Consider the following 22,048-nt stretch of genomic DNA (forward strand, 5'->3'; position numbering starts at 1 on the left):
GCTAAGCAACTTCACAATTTGTATTTCGAATTTGACAACATTTTGACGTCACCACTCACTACGACTACTAATAGAAAATCATACAATGTTTTCACTTTGTTGTCCTACGTATTATTACGTCATAAGAGTTGTAAAGTGCGAATTGTAAGAAATTCCTTGTAGAATAACTCCAAGGTTCTTAGGTCAAGGACAAAGAAATTATTGTCTATAGTTCTCAAAGTTCCCAGAGTATTGGAAACTGATGGCATTGTTGATTCTCCTCAAGTCAGTATCTTGTTAATCCACCATGATTTCAAAATGTACAGACCCTGATCCGTCTCTCAAATGTTTGATGTTCTTAGCCCATGCCTTGCATTTGATATTGATCAGGATGCCCGCTGTAAACACAAGCACAATCAATGGGTTAACTTAGGAAGGAATTGGTAAAACTAGGACCATCGGCTATTTATATTTAAGCTCCATGTCTCCAAGATCTAAGCAGGATGCCCGCTGTAAACACAAGCAGAATCAATGGGTTAACTTAGGAAGGAATTGGTAAAACTAGGACCATCGGCTATTTATATTTAAGCTCCATGTCTCCAAGATCTAAGCAGAAATCTGGTGTGATGTAAGCTTGGAAGGAAAGCGCAGTTATACGTGATACGAAATGGTTTACAGGTTTACACTACTGCTCTATCTAGATACGGAGAAATTTTCTTTGCAGAGAGAAAGTGTTGTTGGGCAGAGAGAAATTTTCTTTGCTTCGAGCGAACTTGTATTTCAAATTGTAACAAAAACTTTTTTGTAAATTTATGAGAAAGTATCAAAACTTTTTTTGTAAATTTATGAGAAAATGGCGTCAAACAGGAAATTTCAATCAAGTCTATAACTCTATAGGTCCTTACTTCTCGGACGTGGAATGTTGATAGCGACCAGCGGACTGAGGTAGCCCTCTGAGTTCTCATAGGGGAAGAAGTAGCCGGCAAATCCTTGTTTGGGATAGTACTTGATGTCTCCCAGGTTCTCAATGTCTGCTGGGTTCTCCCCTTCACAAGATACCCACACTGTATTCAGCTGAAATGGGGGAAAAAAATTGAATTGAAATGGTTCATTTTTAACAATTAATTAGGTACCTACTCATTTAAATATACAGTAAAATATGGAGCCTCGTTAGGAATAAACAACCTTCTGGGAGACTGAAAGAGATTGTTCTTCCTAGTTTTTTCCTATTTAGATAGGGTTGGCGGCGTTTTTCTTTTCCAACTCAAATCTTATCGTGACAATAGGTACCTATTTTCTAAGTCACTCTTCTCGAGTCGATTGTCTTGAAAGTTGTCACATATGATGTATAATTTGCTAGATAAACAGATGAGAGATGTAGATGATCAGCGTTTGGTTTTACCTGCTTAGGATTAGTCCTGGCAACGTTTTCTATATAATTCCTCAGCTGACCCGGCATACCCCTGGGTAAATTCTGTGTATCATTATAATACTCGGGTATCCAACCGTAAACCTGTGAAACGATGAGAAAGTAATGAGTTAGGAAATTATAGCAGAAGAAATCTTTAAAAAAACGCCTCTACGAAATCCCCAAATAGCTCCAATCGGACCAAAATTTCATGAGAAAATGTCCTTTATGTGTCAACATTATTGCCCCATTTCATCAAAATCGGATTCGAATCGCATGCGTACAAAACTACAAACGCATTGCACTAGTGTCGTCTGCTATGGGAAAGTTGATGTGACGTCAGGACATACGCTCCCGCACGCGATAATTTACCGATATGTTTTAAATCGATTTATCTCAGGATCCAGAAGTCATAGGAAAAAAACCTGGCTCTTCATTTTTTTGACTTTAAAACCTCACCTAAATAAGCACATAAGGTCTATTGGAGGAACACTTACTTTGTTCAGTTTCAGGAATAGGCAAGGTCCGGACTTGTGATAGTTGAAATGGTTTTCCTCAGTGCAAGGATCAAATAGTTTGACATCCACATCACACACCTGCCCTCTACCGGGAGGACGATCATAGTCACGTAATACTCGGGTATCCAACCGTAAACCTGTGAAACGATGAGAAAGTAATGCGTTAGCAAATTATAGCAGAAGAAATCTTTAAAAAAACGCCTCTATGAAATCCCGAAATAGCTCCAATCGGACCAAAATGTCATGAGAAATGTCCTTTATGTTTATTGCCCCATTTCATGAAAATCGGATTCGAATCGCATGCGTACAAAACTACAAACGCATTGCACTAGTGTCGTCTGCTATGGGAAAGTTGATGTGATGTCAGGACATACGCTCCCGCACGCGATAATTTACCGGTATGTTTTAAATCGATTTATCTCAGGATCCACAAGTCGTAGGAAAAAAAAACTGGCTCTTCATTTTTTTTTCTTTGACTTTAAAACCTCACCTAAACAAGCACATAAGGTCTATTGGAGGAACACTTACTTTGTTCAGTTTCAGGAATAGGCAAGGTCCGGACTTGTGGTATGTTTTAAATCGATTTATCTCAGGATCCGTAGGAAAAAAAAACCTGGCTCTCCATTTTTTTTTACTATAAAACCTCACCTAAACAAGCACATAAGGTCTATTGGAGGAACACTTACTTTGTTCAGTTTCAGGAATAGGCAAGGTCCGGACTTGTGATAATTGAAATGGTTTTCCTCAGTGCAAGGATCAAATAGTTTGACATCCACATCACACACCTGCCCTCTACCGGGAGGACGATCATAGTCACAGTTGTAAATGTTTTGACCACGGCCTGGAGTCAAACCCGGCCTCTTGTACACTGGAATCAACCACGAGGGAAAAAAATCAATTTATTACCTACACTTTATTTGTTTTGTTTATCCTGTCGGAATAGGACTGAAAATGTACTATATGTATTTACTTAACCTTCCAATCTTATGCATTTCCTTTCTTACAATATTTTTTTATTTATTCCTCAACCCAAATATGACCACGACATTTTTTCTTCCAATTTTTTGATCAAGTTTGCTCCCCTAAACAAGAAGAATGTCTACAAAAAAGTTGTCCCTCCCTTCTAGGAGAAGAAAGAGGAGATATCTTTTTAAGAGGACAGTGTGGGTTAAAATTAGACATATGGATTCAAAGACACCTGTACAGTTTTATGTTTTCCCATTTCGTTATACCAAAAAATCCCCCAATTATAGCTTCTTTAAAGTAGGTATAATCGGAAGTTATAAACCATATAGGTAGGTACATATATTTATAGCATAGCAGATTATTTATTGGAGTAATTCCAATTATAGCATACATAATGCAAATGGAATCTAGAACAAACTGGATTTAACACAAGGAACAAGGCCTAAATCGCTACCCCCACTCCCAACAATGTAACAAGTTTTCGCTTTGGAAAAAAAACACGCTAACAAACATAAAAAAAACCTTTCAATTAGGTTGTAGGTAGGCATACAATAGAAATGGTAAAAAGTGGATCAATAGGCAATGGAATCTAGAACAAACTGGATTTATATACATGATAGTACAATATGTAAGGGTGAAATTTCAGCTATTGTCAAACACAAGGGAAGAAGAAGTAGGGAAGGGGAGAGATGAACAATGTAATATGATACATCTAACACCTAGCTATATCTCTTATGTGTTAACAGTAAGCTGAATCATTTCAGGTAGGTATTAGTTAAATGTTAAATAGATATACCTATGTATGTAACTATTTGTAACTACACACCGCAACAAATTAAGCGCGACACACGATTTTTTTTCTTTCTTTTTAGTCCGTCCTTCCTTTATTATTACAATAGTAATAAAAAAGGTATAAGGGACGGACTATTGTATTCGCTTCGGTGTCGGTCTGTCTGTCAGTCAGTCAGTCAGTCAGTCTGTCTGTCCCCATAGAAGGACTTATCCAAACCTGGTCGACCTATATATCAAATTAAAGGTCTTTTTTTTCTGTTTACCAGTTAGGTAAGCAAGTAGCTTACGTACAAGATAAGACAAGAAACAATAAAAAACCATAATTGTAGGTGCAAATTATCAAATGAATATGCTATTTTTATCTTATTTTTCGATAATTTTTTTTTCCCTGTAAATTCAGACAAATATTGCCTCTTTTTTTGCGCTAATTTTGATGCGGATTGTATTTACCTACGTTTACGTAGTTGATTACTATAACTTACCATCTAAAAACTTGATGAGACTATCAATCCAGTACTGATAGTTTGACCTGTCACTCGCCTTGTACCAAATGAGAGAGCTGCCTACATCAGATTCTACTGGGATAGGTCGGAACCCAATGCCTGGGTTAGTACCGATCAGACTTTCATCCAGTAACCACCGGGGTGTACGAGGGTCCAATGTCTGGAGGAATGCCCACATGAGAACACCCGACATGGCAGCTAGTACAGAGTAAAACACCAGGTAGAACACTCCTATCCGACCTGATAACAGAAGACACATTCATATTGACTTAACAATTATTACTCATTTGAAGGTGTGACTAGCCACTAGCCAGCCTAATTAGAGTGGAAGGTAGCATCCTGCTTGGTAATCGGCGCGAACGACCTACTGTTCGGAGAGTAAATCACCTCTTAAAAAGGGGAAAAAACTTAAGAGGTTAAGCGCGTTTGCCTTTTAAGCGCTAGGTTGCGGGTTCGATTTCTGCGCAGGGCAAACTTTATTCCTAAATAGAAAAAGTTTGTTCTCGGAAAGGCTGGCTTTCTCCTATCCTATCCCTCGGTTTCTCTTCAAATTTGGAAAAAACTTAAGAGGTTAAGCGCGTTTGCCTTTTAAGCGCTAGGTTGTGGGTTCGATTTCTGCGCGGGGCAAACTTTATTCCTAAATAGAAAAAGTTTGTTCTCGGAAAGGCTGGCCTTCTCCTATCCTATCCCTCGGTTTCTCTTCAAATTCGGGACGATAACACCTCCACTGTTATAGTTCCCACTATGAAACCTCTTAAAAAAGGCGCATATAATAAGTACACTACAGTCGGCCAAAGTCAGACGAAGCACTCTCGATACTTTAGAAGAAACACAAACAGACAAAACAAACATATGGAGAAATGACAAAGGTGAATTCAATGCCAATAAAACCAAAAATGCAGGAATAAAAAAACTCAAGAGGTTAGCGCGTTTGCCTTTTAAGCGCTAGGTTGCGGGTTCGATTTCTGGGCGGGGCAAACTTTATTCCTAAATAGAAAAAGTTTGTTCTCGGAAAGGCTGGCTTTCTCCTATCCTATCCCTCGGTTTCTCTTCAAATTTGGGACGATAACACCTCCACTGTTATAGTTCCCACTATGAAACCTCTTAAAAAAGGCGCATATAATAAGTACACTACAGTCGGCCAAAGCGGGACGATAACACCTCCACTGTTACAGTTCCCACTATGAAACCTCTTGAAAAAGGCGCATATAATAAGTACACTACAGTCGGCCAAAGTCATAATTATTGTCGATATTTGCAGAACTGTCTGCTGAAACAATTTTGTGTGAATCAAGTGACCTAAACCAAGTAGAAGCCATGACTACAATATTAGAGCAGGAAGCGTGTAACAATTGAACTTAATTCATAGCAAGGGCTAATCAGTTAATCCTTCTCAATTCTATCTCTAACCTTGAACTCTGTGTCTAAGTGGATAGCATTTCAACACACGGGCAGAAATGTATAGGTATCTCTGTTTAGTCAAATGAGATATTCAAAATGAATGTTGTACAATGCCAAAATTTCGAAATCGATTTTGTTGCATAAATAGGTACTTTGATAACAGCTGTTAGTTCTTCTATCATAATCTGTCCCACCTAAATATAAGAAGAAAACCCTAGTACATAGGTACTACTCTTACTTGTCTTCATGTTTATTTTACCTATACAGTTAGATACATACCTAGGTACTCATTAAATTACATACTTACTTATAGTTATGCCAGGTAATAAGGTACCTACTTACTTATAATCTGGCATACAAAATGGACCTAAGAAACTAGTTCAAAATTAAATAGGTATGAAAATTAAAGGATAGAGGCTAGAGTCTGTAACAACATGAGGTGGCCAGTAGACCCCAGCCTAAAGACACAGACTTGGCAGCCTACAGAGTGTAGATATAGATATGCTTATTGATAGCCGGATAAATCTGGATTAAACAATCCATACAAATGTGCATTATGACATTTAGAAATGTTATTGTGTACTTGAATATAAGTATTTCCTTTTACTTAAAAATATATTTACTTAGCCTGTATGATCCAGATAAGTCCAAGCTTATCCTGAGGCTTAGGTATTTAATTGGATCATTCCTTAATCTACTTAATCACAAAAAAAAAGTTTGGGCCCTGTTGTTTAAGTGAAACCTATACCTAACTAGTATAATTTTTACTGTTGCTAAATCCTTAATGTGCCAGTGTGTATATACTATTATACTTCCTTGAAGACCTTTTTTGTCAGAGTTGGTGTAGGATGGACCTCTCTTCAGAGAGTTCATTCAAAAAAGTGAGAATTTGGTAAAAGGGTAAAACTAATGTCATCTTTAATAAATTGTGTTTCAAGTTTCAAAGAAAGGAAATTTGTAATTATTATACGTATAATGTAAAAAAGCAAACAGCCCATCTTTTTTATTTTACAGTTTTAGTTCTAAAATGCACCAATTTTAAGTAAAAAGATTTTCAAACTTTAAACACATTTTTCTCAAAACTTGAAAAATTGATTTTTGCCCTTTTTCCGAATTGCCCCTCAATTTATGAATATGACTTGGACTTGAACCAACAATCTCCAGGTCTGATGTCCACTGTGTTAACTCCTACACCATTGAGGGTTGTTATGATTTATACTGAACTAAGTAACAAGTATGTAGAAAAATATATTATAACTTATATAAAGTCAACATGAGTTTGTAGAAAAGGCATTCTTGGATCCAATTCATGGCTTCTCGTATGATTAGAGATCTAGAATAAGTTTTCCCAACATTATATACCTACCTAGGTGCCCCTACTTGGATTTTCTGATGCTTGAGCATAAGGAGGAAAAATTGAGGCGTGATCTGGAAAAAGTACATAACGTCACTTACGCCCTTTTTCGGGAGTCTGCATTTTTGGATAGCAAATTTTGTTCTGAACATGACTGTGAAAAAAATTATCTTTCTATCTCAGTTCTGCGATAAGTAATGACCAATTTTGTGAACCCTATTACATTGTGTTCATTTAAAAATGAAAACTTTAAACGCAATGATATCGAAACTATGTTTTTGCAGTTATGCCCTTCTAGATCACCCCTCAATTTCACAACCTTCGCAATATGCAATGTACAGGCAAAATTACGTAATTAAATTTATAAAAACGAAATAGGTACCTACGTATTGTTTTCAGCCCGATTTAATAATTATTTAATTATTTTACTTGTACATATTTATTAAATTTATTTTCAAAATAAATGTCTACTCACCCAATAGAGAATCTGCTGGTACGACGGATGGCAGAGTGAATACCAGTGAGATAGAAATAGAGAGGACTGAGTATGCAAACTGAACATTAAACAGGATGCCAATGATTAAACAATTTTGTGTGAATCAAGTGACCTAAACCAAGTAGAAGCCATGACTACAATATTAGAGCAGGAAGCGTGTAACAATTGAACTTAATTCATAGCAAGGGCTAATCAGTTAATCCTTCTCAATTCTATCTCTAACCTTGAACTCTGTGTCTAAGTGGATAGCATTTCAACACACGGGCAGAAATGTATATCTCTGTTTAGTCAAATGAGATATTCAAAATGAATGTTGTACAATGCCAAAATTTCGAAATCGATTTTGTTGCATAAATAGGTACTTTGATAACAGCTGTTAGTTCTTCTATCATAATCTGTCCCACCTAAATATAAGAAGAAAACCCAAGTACATAGGTACTACTCTTACTTGTCTTTATGTTTATTTTACCTATATAGTTAGATACCTACTCATTAAATTACATACTTACTTACAGTTATGCCAGGTAGGAAGGTACTTATAATCTGGCATACAAAATGGACCTAAGAAATTAAATAGGTGTGGAAATGAAAGGCTAGAGTCTGTAACAACATGAGGTGGCCAGTAGACCCCAGCCTAAAGACACAGACTTGGCAGCCTACAGAGTGTAGATATGCTTATTGATAGCCGGATAAATCTGGATTAAACAATCCATACAAATGTGCATTATGACATTTAGAAATGTTATTGTGTACTTGAATATAAGTTTTTCCTTTTACTTAGCCTGTATGATCCAGATAAGTCCAAGCTTATCCTGAGTCTTAGGTATTTAATTGGATCATTCCTTAATCTACTTAATCACAAAAAAAGTTTGGGCCCTGTTGTTTAAGTGAAACCTATACCTAACTAGTATCATTTTTACCGTTGCTCCTTAACATGCCTTAAAATCCTTAATGTGCCAGTGTGTAATATACTATTATACTTCCTTGAAGACCTTTTTTTGTCAGAGTTGGTGTAGGATGGACCTCTCTTCAGAGAATTCATTCAAAAAAGTGAGAATTTGGAAAAAGGGTGAAACTAATGTCATCTTTAATAAATTGTGTTTCAAAGAAAGGAAATTGTAATTATTATACGTATAATGTAAAAAAGCGTATGGCCCATCTTTTTTATTTTACAGTTTTAGTTCTAAAATGCACCAATATTAAGTAAAAAGATTTTCAAACTTTAAACACATTTTTCTCAAAACTTAAAAAAATGATTTTTGCCCTTTTTCTGAATTGCCCCTCAAGTTATGAATATGACTTGGACTTGAACCAACAATCTCCAGGTCTGATGTCCACTGTGTTACCTCCTACACCATTGAGGGTTGTTATGATTTATACTGAACTAACAAGTATGTAGAAAAATATATTATAACTTATATAAAGTCAACATGAGTTTGTAGAAGACTCATAATAATCACTTTACTCTTTTTGTGACATTTTCATTAACGAACTCTGCTATGATAGCTTAATATCTTAATTTACAGATGTCTTATGATAATGCTAATGCTATGTAGCGAAATCATCTCACTGACTCTGAACAGGCAACACATAGTCAATATAAAATATAGAGCCCCACATTGCTTTGTAACTTTGTATATATGTAGGTGTATTGAATTCTCATGTTACACTGTATTCTCAGGTTCCTATCCAAGTCTTTCAGATTTTCCAGTGGGTTTCATGAATGACTCATGATCGAATTGTAAACACAAATCGCAATACAATAAAGTACACTCAGGTATAATATTTATTATTCGGTATAAATTCCATTTATTAATCAATTCCGTACAAATAAAATTCAATAAATAAATAAATTTCAAATCAAACAAAATATTTATTATTTTTTCCTAAATCAAAATTATTTCGTCAAAACGAAAATATTGCAACAAAAATCAAAAGGATCTCGGTTTCCAGCAGATTGGAGAAATTAAAACGAAAATTCTTTGGGACGCAAAACAAAAATTAATATTATCACAACAGAAATAATACGAAGTAAACAAACGAAGAGTGATGAAATGCGTAGCATTTAATTAAAACTAAATCATGTAATATTTTCTATACAAAACTTGAGCATCACTTTAGTAACGAATGAGCTGATTAGGATGCGATTAAAAAGATGTTCTCAAACTTAAGCTCAAAGATGTTCTCACATGGACACTAGCTTCAAAACTTGAACTCAAAGATATTCTTACGTGCGTACTGGATTTCAAATTTAATCATCCCCTTTCAAAACCTTAGGTATGGTAACGTGATCTTAATCAAGTCGAGTGTTTAGTTACCTATCGACTAGATGTTTGAGACATAGGTAGAGTAGACCGAATGGTGTGATGAGAGGACACGACAGACTATACACTGTAGTGAGAGCGAAGATAAGTAACATCCAGGCATACTGAACACCGAATGGAAACTCCCACAGGATTTGCTTGCGAACACTCGCTGTCTCTGCCTCCGATCTGAAAATGACGTATTTTACGAGGTGATTTTTTTTAAAACAATATAATAGTAATATTTTTGTAAGGGGGTTTCTAATGTTTGTACGGATTTGGATCAAATCTTGTGAATGTAGTCACTTTTACAGGACCGACTGCTGAGTGTTGACTGGATTTGGATCAAATCTTGTGAATGTAGCCACTTTTACAGGACCGACTGCTGAGTGTTGACTTGGAGTGTCGAGTTACACTACAATAATGCGGTAAGGTTAGTTAAATAATAAATCATCTTTAAACGTCAATAATTGAAATACCAATTGTAAACTAGTGTACCTGGCCACAGATATCCGTACAGCATACATGAACAACTCCGGGAATCTGATGAGCTCCAAGCTAATGCCCGCTGTAAACACAAGCAGAATCAATGGGTTAACTTAGGAAGGGATTGGTAAAACTAGGACCATCGGCTATTTATATTCAAGCTCCATGTCTCCAAGATCTAAGCAGAAATCTGGTGTGATGTAAGCTTGGAAGGAAAGTTCCGCAGTTATACGTGATACCAAATGGTTTACAGGTTTACACTACTGCTCTATCTAGATACGGAGAAATTTTCTTTGCAGAGAGAAATTTTATTGTTGTTGGGCAGAGAGAAATTTTCTTTGCTTCGAGCGAACTTGTATTTCAAATTGTATCAAAACATGTTTGTAAATTTATGAGTAAAGGAGAAAATGGCGTCAAACAGGAAATTTCAATCAAGTCTATAACTCTATCTCTATAGGTACTTACTTCTCGGACGTGGAATGTTGATAGCGACCAGCGGACTGAGGTAGCCCTCTGAGTTCTCATAGGGGAAGAAGTTTCCGCAGTGATACGTGATACCAAATGGTTTACAGGTTTACACTACTGCTCTATCTAGATACGGAGAAATTTTCTTTGCAGAGAGAAATTTTATTGTTGTTGGGCAGAGAGAAATTTTCTTTGCTTCGAGCGAACTTGTATTTCAAATTGTATCAAAACATGTTTGTAAATTTATGAGTAAAGGAGAAAATGGCGTCAAACAGGAAATTTCAATCAAGTCTATACCTAACTCTATAGGTACTTACTTCTCGGACGTGGAATGTTGATAGCGACCAGCGGACTGAGGTAGCCCTCTGAGTTCTCATAGGGGAAGAAGTAGCCGGCAAATCCTTGTTTGGGATAGTACTTGATGTCTCCCAGGTTCTCAATGTCTGCTGGGTTCTCCCCTTCACAAGATACCCACACTGTATTCAGCTGAAATGGGGGAAAAATTGAATTGAAATGGTTCATTTTTAACAATTAATTAGGTACCTACTCATTTAAATATACAGTAAAATATGGAGCCTCGTTAGGAATTGAATTGAAATGGTTCATTTTTAACAATTAATTAGGTACCTACTCATTTAAATATACAGTAAAATATGGAGCCTCGTTAGGAATAAACAACCTTCTGGGAGACTGAAAGAGATTGTTCTTCCTAGTTTTTTCCTATTTAGATAGGGTTGGCGGCGTTTGAATTGAAATGGTTAATTTTTAACAATTAATTAGGTACCTAGTCATTTTAAATATACAGTAAAATATAGAGCCTCGTTAGGAATAAACAACCTTCTGGGAGACTGAAAGAGATTGTTCTTCCTAGTTTTTTCCTATTTAGATAGGGTTGGCGGCGTTTTTCTTTTCCAACTCAAATCTTATCGTGACAATAGGTACCTATTTTCTAAGTCACTCTTCTCGAGTCGATTGTCTTGAAAGTTGTCACATATGATGTATAATTTGCTAGATAAACAGATGAGAGATGTAGATGATCAGCGTTTGGTTTTACCTGCTTAGGATTAGTCCTGGCAACGTTTTCTATATAATTCCTCAGCTGACCCGGCATACCCCTGGGTAAATTCTGTGTATCATTATAATACTCGGGTATCCAACCGTAAACCTGTGAAACGATGAGAAAGTAATGAGTTAGGAAATTATAGCAGAAGAAATCTTTAAAAAAACGCCTCTACGAAATCCCCAAATAGCTCCAATCGGACCAAAATTTCATGAGAAAATGTCCTTTATGTGTCAACATTATTGCCCCATTTCATCAAAATCGGATTCGAATCGCATGCGTACAAAACTACAAACGCATTGCACTAGTGTCGTCTGCTATGGGAAAGTTGATGTGACGTCAGGAAGATAACTTTCGTGGCATTTTGAAACTTCACAGGTACATGAATTTAACTCGAGAGCAATAAAATAGAAGTAAAATAATGGTTTGAACTTTAAAATGGGATTAAAATTAATTTAAATTAAATAATTAAAATAAATTTCTTGAACATTTCTGCGAAAGGCGTTGTCTTCGACAAATTTTTGACAACTACAATACTACAAAGTACAAAAAATTTCAAAAATGAAGTAAACAAAACTACCAAGGAGGTTATGACAGACTGGATAACTGCACAGGTGTTGTAAAAGTGAAACTGACAAATTTTTGACAACTACAAAAAAATTTCAAAAATGAAGTAAACAAAACTACCAAGGAGGTTACGACAGACTGGATAACTGCACAGGTGTTGTAAAAGTGAAACCATAAAACTTATTACAGGGTGTTTTAAAAGTAGGGATCCCTTTGTTGCACTTACTGACTTACCCCATCTTTCTCCTGTTTTGCCCAATATCTCCCCAGTTTTCTCATTATACAGGAATATCTGCAAGGATTCTAAGGTGGATATCCCATCTTTCTCCTGTTTTGCCCAATATCTCCCCAGTTTTCTCATTATACAGGAATATCTGCAAGGATTCTAAGGTGGATATTTCAGGCGGTTTCTCATAGAAGTAGTAATTGTCCTCTGTTATTTTGATGCTTGATTTCTTCCTGGTTTTAGCCTTATTGTTCGCCTCTGTCATGTTGGGTCCGTGCTGTGAGAATCCCTCGTATTTACTGAAATAAAGAATAAGCAAATGAAACCAACTTTTAGCTTGGAGGGTAGCGCGTCTGCCTTACAAGCGCTAGGTCGCCGGGTCGATTCTCGCCCGGGGCGGATTTAATTAGAAACAGATTTAAGGTTCGTTCTCGGAACGGCTGGCTTTCTCCTATCCTGTCTTCCTTCTCTCGTCGCTTTAGGGACGATAAGACCTTATCAGGATCACTTCACAACTTAAAACCAGCTTTTAGCTTGGAGGGTAGCGCGTCTGCCTTACAAGCGCTAGGTCGCCGGGTCGATTCTCGCCCGGGGCGCAGAAACAGATAAGGTTCGCTCTCGGAACGGCTGGCTTTCTCCTATTTTGTCTTCCTTCTCTCGTCGCTTTAGGGACGATAAGACCTTATCAGGATCACTTCACAACTTCCGAATCGAGACCCCCCCCCCAAAAAGCTGGTTTACCTGTCCCTCATACGGGAAGGGGGCGTATCAATGTATAATACAGGTACCGTGTCAAATATCGATAAACCTAATCACTGCATAATCATAATCACAACTGGGGCGTATCGATGTTTAATACAGGTACCGTGTCAAATATCGATGAACCTAATCACTGCATAATCACAACTTCATTTAATAGGTGGGTATAGTGGGTACTCTAGGTACTAATTATACAGCTAATGTGAAGAATTGACCACTAGGCCAATTTCTTACGTAGCGTAGGCAGTATAGGTTGTACATACAGGGCCGTACCCAGGATTTTGTCGAGGGGGGGGATGCTTAAAATTTTCGAAGTCTCGCCTACGGTAAAGGAGAAAAATGTAACTCAAGGAGGCCCTCCCTAAATTCAGCCCTGCCTACCTCCACTTCTCTCTGTGTAGCGAATACGTTACTTTACATATTTACCTACTGTTGCTGATTTAGCGTGTTTTGTGGGGGGTGCCGGGGTGCGGCACCTGTTGTTAACTTACAGTACCTACACTACCTACCTACTCTTCTCAGTAGGTAGGTAACCACAAAAAATGTCTTGAAAATCGATTTGGTTATTGTGAAAAGAAGATAACAGAGTTCTACCAAAGCTAGCAAATACCTAACCTATGATTAGAGATCTAGAATAAGTTTTCCCAGCATTATACCTACCTAGGTGCCCCTACTTGGATTTTCTGATGCTTAAGCATAAGGAGGAAAAATTGAGGCGTGATCTGGAAAAAGGACATAACGTCACTTACGCCCTTTTTCGGGAGTCTGCATTTTTGGATAGCAAATTTTGTTCTGAACATGACTGAAAAAATCATCTTTTTATCTCTGTTCTGCGATAAGTTATGGCTAATTTTGTGAACCCTATTACATTATTGTGTTCATTTAAAAATGAAAACTTTAAACGCAATGATATCGAAACTATGTTTTTGCAGTTATGCCCTTCTAGATCACCCCTCAATTTCACAACCTTCGCAATATGCAATGTACAGGCAAAATTATGTAATTAAATTTATAAAAACGAAATAGGTACCTACGTATTGTTTTCAGCCCGATTTAATAATTATTTAATTATGTTAGTTGTACATATTTATTAAATTTATTTTCAAAATAAATGTCTACTCACCCAATAGAGAATCTGCTGGCACGACGGATGGCAGAGTGAATACCAGTGAGATAGAAATAGAGAGGACTGAGTATGCAAACTGAACATTAAACAGGATGCCAATGATTATGAGCTAATGAGAGCGGCATTGAGTCTTCATCAGGCATGGATCATGGATCTGAACACAATGGATAAGTCTTTGTCGTAAGATCGTACCTACGACATCGATTTTTTTTCTTCTTTTTTGTAGGTACCTACCTAGGTAGTCTAGAAAGGTACCTATTGCAAAGCGGTTACATTGTATCAAACCATTATTTTCTCATATTGAAATTTTGCAAGATGGGTAGCTAGGTACCTTGGAGGGTAGCGCGTAAGCCCTGGGTCGCGAGTTCGATTTCCGCCCGGGGCGAATTTTATCCTTTACAGATAAGGTTCGTTCTCGGAACGGGTAAGTAGGTACTCGAGAGGTTATTACTACGTTTTGTCTGATTGATATCTGGACGGGTGATCACCTGGGACTACACGTGCTAGTTCGGGTTCTACTCAGCCTCACGAGGACAACTGAGGAGCAAAATTGAAATCTCAGCGAAAAGACGAGGTAGAAAAGCCCAGTATGACCTCAGCAATAAGGTCGGGGTTTACAAACTCAGGATTGAGATCACAAGAGGATTTCCCTACACTTAATACCCGGGGTAACCTCAGATTGAACTCAATACCTACCGAGATAATCCGCTTTGGTAAACCTCGACCTAAGAAGGCTGCCTCTCCATGACTTTTTCCCCGGTTCGCGGCGAACCTAAATATAAGAAGAAAACCCAAGTACATAGGTACTAAGTACTCTTACTTGTCTTTATGTTTATTTTACCTATATAGTTAGATACATACATACCTAGGTACTCATTAAATTACATAGGTACTTACTTATAGTTATTCCAGGTAATGAGGTACTTATAATCTGGCATACAAAATGGACCTAAGAAACTAGTTCAAAATTAAATAGGTGTGGAAATTAAAGGCTAGAGTCTGTAACAACATGAGGTGGCCAGTGGACCCCAGCCTAAAGACACAGACTTGGCAGCCTAAAGAGTGTAGATATGCTTATTGATAGCCGGATAAATCTGGATTAAACAATCCATACAAATGTGCATTATGACATTTAGAATGTTATTGTGTACTTGAATATAAGTATTTCCTTTTACTTAAAAATATATTTACTCAGCCTGTATGATCCAGATAAGTCCAAGCTTATCCTGAGGCTTAGGTATTTAATTGAATCATTCCTTAATCTACTTAATCACAAAAAAAAAATAAATAAATAAAAACATATGGAACACCTATTCTATTCCTATTCAGTGCGGAATAAGCTACCAGACAAAATTATCAATTCAAAAACCTGTTGGAGAACAATTATTGATGGATAATGGATGAAAAAAAAAAAATAACATTCTAAATGTCATAATGCACAAAAAAAAAAAGATCAATGCATGCATTGATCTTTTTTTTTTTTTTTTTTCTCCTCGATTTTTTTCTTCTTTTTTTAGGTACCTACCTACCTACCTAGGTAGTCTAGAAAGGTACCTATTGCAAAGCGGTCACATTGCATTAAACCATTATTTTCTCATATTGAAATTTTACAAGATGGGTAGCTAGGTACCTTGGAGGGTAGCGCGTTCGCCTTGTAAGCCCTGGGTCACGAGTTCGATTTCCGCCCGGGGCGAATTTTACCTTTACAGATAAGGTTCGTTCTCAGAACGGGTAAGTAGGTACTCGACAGGTTATTACTACGTTTTGTCTGATTGATATCTGGACGGGTGATCGCCTGGGACTACACGTGCTAGTTCGGGATCCACTCAGCCTCACGAGGACAACTGAGGAGTAAAATTGAAATCTCAGCGAAAAGACGAGGTAGAAAAGCCCAGTATGACCTCAGCAATAAGGTCGGGGTTTACCAATTCAGGATTAAGATCACAAGAGGATTTCCCTACACTTAATACCCGGGGTAACCTCAGATCGAACTCAATACCTACCGAGATAATCCGCTTTGGTAAACCTCGACCTAAGAAGGCTGCCTCTCCATGACTTTTTCCCCGGTTCGCGGCGCTTGGACTTGAACCAACAATCTCCAGGTCTGATGTCCACTGTGTTAACTCCTACACCACTGAGGGTTGTTATAATTTATATTGAACTACCTAACAAGTATGTAGAAAAATACATTATAACTTGCATAAAGTCAACATGTGTTTGTAGAAAAGGCATTCTTGTCTTGGATCCAATTCATGGCTTGGCTTTAAAAAAAAAAAAAAAAAAAAAAAAACAAAACAACAACCACACAAACCAACCCAAATATTACGTCAGACCGTCTGAACGACGAAAATGTCGAATTTTTCAACACACACACACACACACACACACACACACACACACCCACACACACCAAGGTTTGCTCCTTTGGTGTGATGATAAACTGGATTCAAAAAGGTTAGAGGAAAAAATTGCCCGTTTGTGGTATTAAAGTCACAAATTAATGGATGGCTTGATTTATTTTTCTTTATGACACCTCAGTTTCAAGAATGAGAAGTTTCTTTTTGGATTTTTCACTCTACCTCACTTCAGAAGCAGAAGGGTTACAACACCTTGTTCATAATCATTCAGTAAGTAGCTACTGATGGTCAATGTTTCTGAAGATGAAGATTCAGGCAACTCGGCTAAACTAAAGACACCTGTTGCAAACATGAGAATTAGGTACCTAGCTTGGTTTTCAAGATTTCACAAATCAAGTTGCTATGACATTATCTCTTACCCCAACTTCCTGAGGTTCTGCCCATGATCTCCCCAGTTTCTGCATTGTACAAATAGTTCTGCAGCCTTTGAGTTAAAGGCAATTGGACTGGTTTTTCATATGAAGAATAGACATCAGAGTCACCGTTCACTTCTGACAAGGCGAACTTCTCCGACTGCGATAATTTTCGTGGCATTTTGAGACTTCACAGGTACATGAATTTAACTCGATATGATAGCTTAATATCTTAATTTACAGACGTCTTATGATAATGCTAATGCTATGTAGCGAAATCATCTCACTGACTCTGAACAGGCAACACAAAGTCAATATAAAATATAGAGCCCCACATTGCTTTGTAACTTTGTATATGTAGGTGTATTGAATTCTCATGTTACACTGTATTCTCAGGTTCCTATCCAAGTCTTTCAAATTTTCCAGTGGGTTTCATGAATGACTCATGACCGAATTGTAAACACAAATCGCAATATAATAAAGTACACTCAGGTATAATATTTATTATTCGGTATAAATTCCATTTATTAATCAATTCCGTACAAATAAAATTCAATAAATAAATAAATAAATTTCAAATCAAACAAAATATTTATTATTTTTTCCTAAATCAAAATTATTTCGTCAAAACGAAAATATTGCAACAAAAATCAAAAGGATCTCGGTTTCCAGCAGATGGGAGAAATTAAAACGAAAATTCTTTGGGACGCAAAACAAAAATTAATATTATCACAACAGAAATAATACAAAGTAAACAAACGAAGAGTGATGAAATGCGTAGCATTAAATTTAATTAAAACTAAATCATGTAATATTTTCTATACAAAACTTGAGCATCACTTTAGTAACGAATGAGCTGATTAGGATGCGATTAATTTTCACTATTGAAAAATACGTGTACCTAATGTACACCATGTCGGCAATTAGGTACTTATTTATCACTCTTCAGTATTTCTGATTAATAATAGCTTACCCAAAAGTATTACTAGGAAAATACCCGCGAAGGACAAGAATATGTCCCTAAGAAAATATCCGGCCCGAAGGACCAAATATAAGGTAAAAGGTATTTGGTACCTATATAAGTATTAAAATAACTTTATTTTATGAAGGAAAAGTTATCCCAGCTTAAAATGGGAATAGTTGTCAGATTAAGCACCAAGAAAACTAACATAGTAAGCTCGGAAATGATAGGAGATATTTGAGGATTATTTTTTAATCATTCCTACATATTTTAATTTTTACCTATTTATTTAGTAACAATCTGATAATATGGGGCACTCTTGTTTGTAAAAAGCTAATTACGACACTCAATAGCCAATTAGTTTCAGGAGTTCATATGATTACAAAACAATTTATAAAGCTTGAATGCATAGGAGAAATTGAATTCATTCTAGAGGAGGGATGATACTTAAAAAACAATAAAAACATAATTAACATAGTAAGCTCAGAAATGATAGGAGATATTTGAGGATTATTTTTTAATCATTCCTACATATTTTAATTTTTACCTATTTATTAAGTAACAATCTGATAATAGGGGCACTCTTGTTTGTAAAAAGCTAATTACGACACTCAATATCCAATTAGTGTCAGGAGTTTATATGATCACAAAATAATTTATAAAGCTTGAATGCATAGGAGAAATTTCATTCTAGAGGAGGGATGATACTTAAAAAACAATAAAAACATATAAATAATCTCAATAGATACACTGAAATATCTAACACAGACACAGCACAACATGTAAATCAGTATCTAACTTCCAAACTAAGTAAAAATAAGGCTAAAACATTGTAAAATATAAAATAAGTACGTAACACGTTAAGTACACAAAGCTACATTACACGATCGGTCGTACTAAATTTGACCATGTACCAGAAGGAACTTTGCACTTTTACATTTCGCTCAGTGCAATTGTGCAAATCTTACAGAGGAAATACCACAGAATAACAATGCACCACTATACAAATATATATTTTCAATAACAAAAAGTAGTGGTGGGGTTAGGGAAAAAAATTGCCCGTTTGTGGTATTGAAGTCACAAAATAATGGATCGCTTGATTTATTTTTCTTTATGACACCTCAGTTTCAAAAATGAGAAGTTTCTTTTTGGATTTTTCACTCTACCTCACTTCAGAAGCAGAAGAGTCACAACACCTTGTTCATAATCATACAGTAAGTAGCTACTGATGGTCAATGTTTCTGAAGATGAAGATTCAGGCAACTTGGCTAAACTAACATGTCTATGTATATTCTCATACTCTGGGTCTACCATCCGGACATCAATGGAATTTTGAAACTCCATATTTATATCCTTAGGGTTTTTTGTACATATCTACTGTTTGTAAATAATGCAATTTTAATTACAAAGGCTCTAACATTACACGATCTACTGTCTGTTTCTGAAACAAATTTGCACTTTGCCTTCCACATTCAATATTTTGACGTAACCCCACCACTACTTTTTGTTATTGAAAATATATATTTGTATAGTGGTGCATTGTTATTCTGTGTGGCTAAACTAAAGACACCTGTTGCAAACATGAGAATTAGGTATCTTGGTTTTCAAGATTTAGTGCTTGAGCAGAAGTCACGTCCGTGGCATATTGCTACCAAAGGAACTGGCACAAACGAGCAGTGACCAGTGTTATTATAGGGTTAGGTTAAATAATACAAAAAGGAGCTTTTCTTTTCCACGGACGTGACTTCTGCATAGTTACCCAAGATTTCACAAATCAAGTGGCTATGACATTATCTCTTACCCCAACTTCCTGAGGTTCTGCCCATGATCTCCCCAGTTTCTGCATTGAAACATGAGAATTAGGTACCTAGCTTGGTTTTCAAGATTTCACAAATCAAGTTGCTATGACATTATCTCTTACCCCAACTTCCTGAGGTTCTGCCCATGATCTCCCCAGTTTCTGCATTGGTTTGTATTCCACAAACCTCTTCACAGGCAACGCGCGGCAATATTCACGTTGTAAAATGTCAACTACAACATAGTTTCGTGGAACAGGGACAGGTTCGCTCATTTGGAGAGCGTGGTTCGAGTCCTAGCTCAGCCTTTGAGTTAAAGGCAATTGGACTGGTTTTTCATATGAAGAATAGACATCAGAGTCACCGTTCACTTCTGACAAGGCGAACTTCTCCGACTGCGATAATTTTCGTGGCATTTTGAGACTTCACAGGTACATGAATTTAACTCGAGAGCAATAAAATAGAAGTAAAATAATGGTTTGAACTTTAAAATGGGATTAAAATTAATTTTAGCCTTTGAGTTAAAGGCAATTGGACTGGTTTTTCATATGAAGAATAGACATCAGAGTCACCGTTCACTTCTGACAAGGCGAACTTCTCAGACTGAGATAACTTTCGTGGCATTTTGAAACTTCACAGGTACATGAATTTAACTCGAGAGCAATAAAATAGAAGTAAAATAATGGTTTGCTTACAGTACCTACACTACCTACCTACTCTTCTCAGTAGGTAGGTAACCACAAAAAATGTCTCGAAAATCGATTTGGTTATTGTGAAAAGAAGATAACAGATTAACAACAGTTCTACCAAAGCTAGCAAATACCTAACCTATGATCTAGAATAAGTTTTCCCAACATTATACCTACCTAGGTGCCCCTACTTGGATTTTCTGATGCTTAAGCTTATGGAGGAAAAATTGAGGCGTGATCTGGAAAAAGGACATAACACATAACGTCACTTACGCCCTTTTTCGGGAGTCTGCATTTTTGGATAGCAAATTTTGTTCTGAACATGACTGTGAAAGAATCATCTTTCTATCTCTGTTCTGCGATAAGTTATGGCCAATTTTGTGAACCCTATTACATTGTGTTCATTTGAAAATGAAAACTTTAAACGCAATGATCTCGAAACTATGTTTTTGCAGTTATGCCCTTCTAGATCACCCCTCAATTTCACAACCTCTGCAATATGCAATGTACCTACAGGCAAAATTATGTAATTAAATTTATAAAAACGAAATACCTACGTATTCAGCCCGATTTAATAATTATTTAATTTTTAAGTTAATTATGTTAGTTGTACATATTTATTAAATTTATTTTAATGTTCTCACATGGACACTAGCTTCAAAACTTGAACTCAAAGATATTCTTACGTGCGTACTAACTTCGAAATGACTAAATTCAAAGATGTTTTTACATGGATACTAGTTCAAAACCTAAACTCAAAGATGTTCTTAGGTGCATACTGGATTTCAAATTTAATCATCCCCTTTCAAAACCTTAGGTAAGGTAACGTGATCTTAATCAATTCAAGTCGAGTTTTTAGTTACCTATCGACTAGATGTTTGAGACATAGGTAGAGTAGACCGAATGGTGTGATGAGAGGACACGACAGACTGTACACTGTAGTGAGAGCGAAGATAAGTAACATCCAGGCATACTGAACACCGAATGGAAACTCCCACAGGATTTGCTTGCACAAAAAATTTCAAAAATGAAGTAAACAAAACTACCAAGGAGGTTATGACAGACTGGATAACTGCACAGGTGTTGTAAAAGTGAAACCACAAAACTTATTACAGGGTGTTTTAAAAGTAGGGATCCCTTTGTTGCACTTACCCCATCTTTCTCCTGTTTTGCCCAATATCTCCCCAGTTTTCTCATTATACAGGAATATCTGCAAGGATTCTAAGGTGGATATTTCAGGCGGTTTCTCATAGAAGTAGTAATTGTCCTCTGTTATTTTGATGCTTGATTTCTTCCTGGTTTTAGCCTTATTGTTCGCCTCTGTCATGTTGGGTCCGTGCTGTGAGAATCCCTCGTATTTACTGAAATAAAGAATAAGCAAATAAAACCAGCTTTTAGGACTTCTCAGCATCGACCTGCAAGG

The 22,048-nt window shown here is 36.5% G+C and overlaps 1 protein-coding gene across 5 annotated transcripts; it reads right to left on the reverse strand.

Moving 5' to 3' along the window:
- Window positions 1–23: 23 nt before the first annotated feature.
- On the reverse strand, window positions 24–21,995 carry LOC103514430 (sodium/potassium-transporting ATPase subunit beta-2-like). Of its 5 annotated transcripts, none has more exons than XM_026827415.1 (8): window positions 14,407–14,555; window positions 12,615–12,823; window positions 4,146–4,406; window positions 2,649–2,773; window positions 1,885–1,941; window positions 1,382–1,492; window positions 885–1,053; window positions 24–377 (listed from the first exon to the last, which is right to left on the reverse strand). In XM_026827415.1, exons 2-8 carry the CDS (start codon window positions 12,787–12,789, stop codon window positions 277–279), a joined length of 999 nt encoding a protein of 332 aa, XP_026683216.1. In that variant the 5' UTR covers window positions 12,790–12,823; window positions 14,407–14,555; the 3' UTR covers window positions 24–276. The 5 variants fall into 5 exon arrangements, with proteins under 5 accessions (XP_026683216.1, XP_026683218.1, XP_026683217.1 ...); XM_026827416.1 differs by lacking the exons at window positions 12,615–12,823; window positions 14,407–14,555 and adding exons at window positions 17,186–17,250; window positions 20,243–20,378 and having other exon boundaries at window positions 49–377; XM_026827417.1 differs by lacking the exons at window positions 12,615–12,823; window positions 14,407–14,555 and adding an exon at window positions 20,062–20,094.
- Window positions 21,996–22,048: the final 53 nt, after the last annotated feature.

The sequence above is a fragment of the Diaphorina citri genome, unplaced genomic scaffold, assembly GCF_000475195.1.
Source record: "Diaphorina citri unplaced genomic scaffold, Diaci psyllid genome assembly version 1.1 scaffold1142, whole genome shotgun sequence".
Taxonomy (NCBI): domain Eukaryota; kingdom Metazoa; phylum Arthropoda; class Insecta; order Hemiptera; family Psyllidae; genus Diaphorina; species Diaphorina citri.

Bases quoted from the DNA above. Each gene is read 5' to 3' on its own strand.
- LOC103514430 (XM_026827415.1), bottom strand. From the start codon at position 12,789: ATGACAGAGGCGAACAATAAGGCTAAAACCAGGAAGAAATCAAGCATC. The intron at 1,493-1,884 runs GTAAGTGTTCCT...ATCGTTTCACAG, and splicing joins TATTCCTGAAACTGAACAAA to GTTTACGGTTGGATACCCGA. The intron at 378-884 runs GTAAGGACCTAT...TTGTGTTTACAG, and splicing joins CAACATTCCACGTCCGAGAA to CGGGCATCCTGATCAATATC.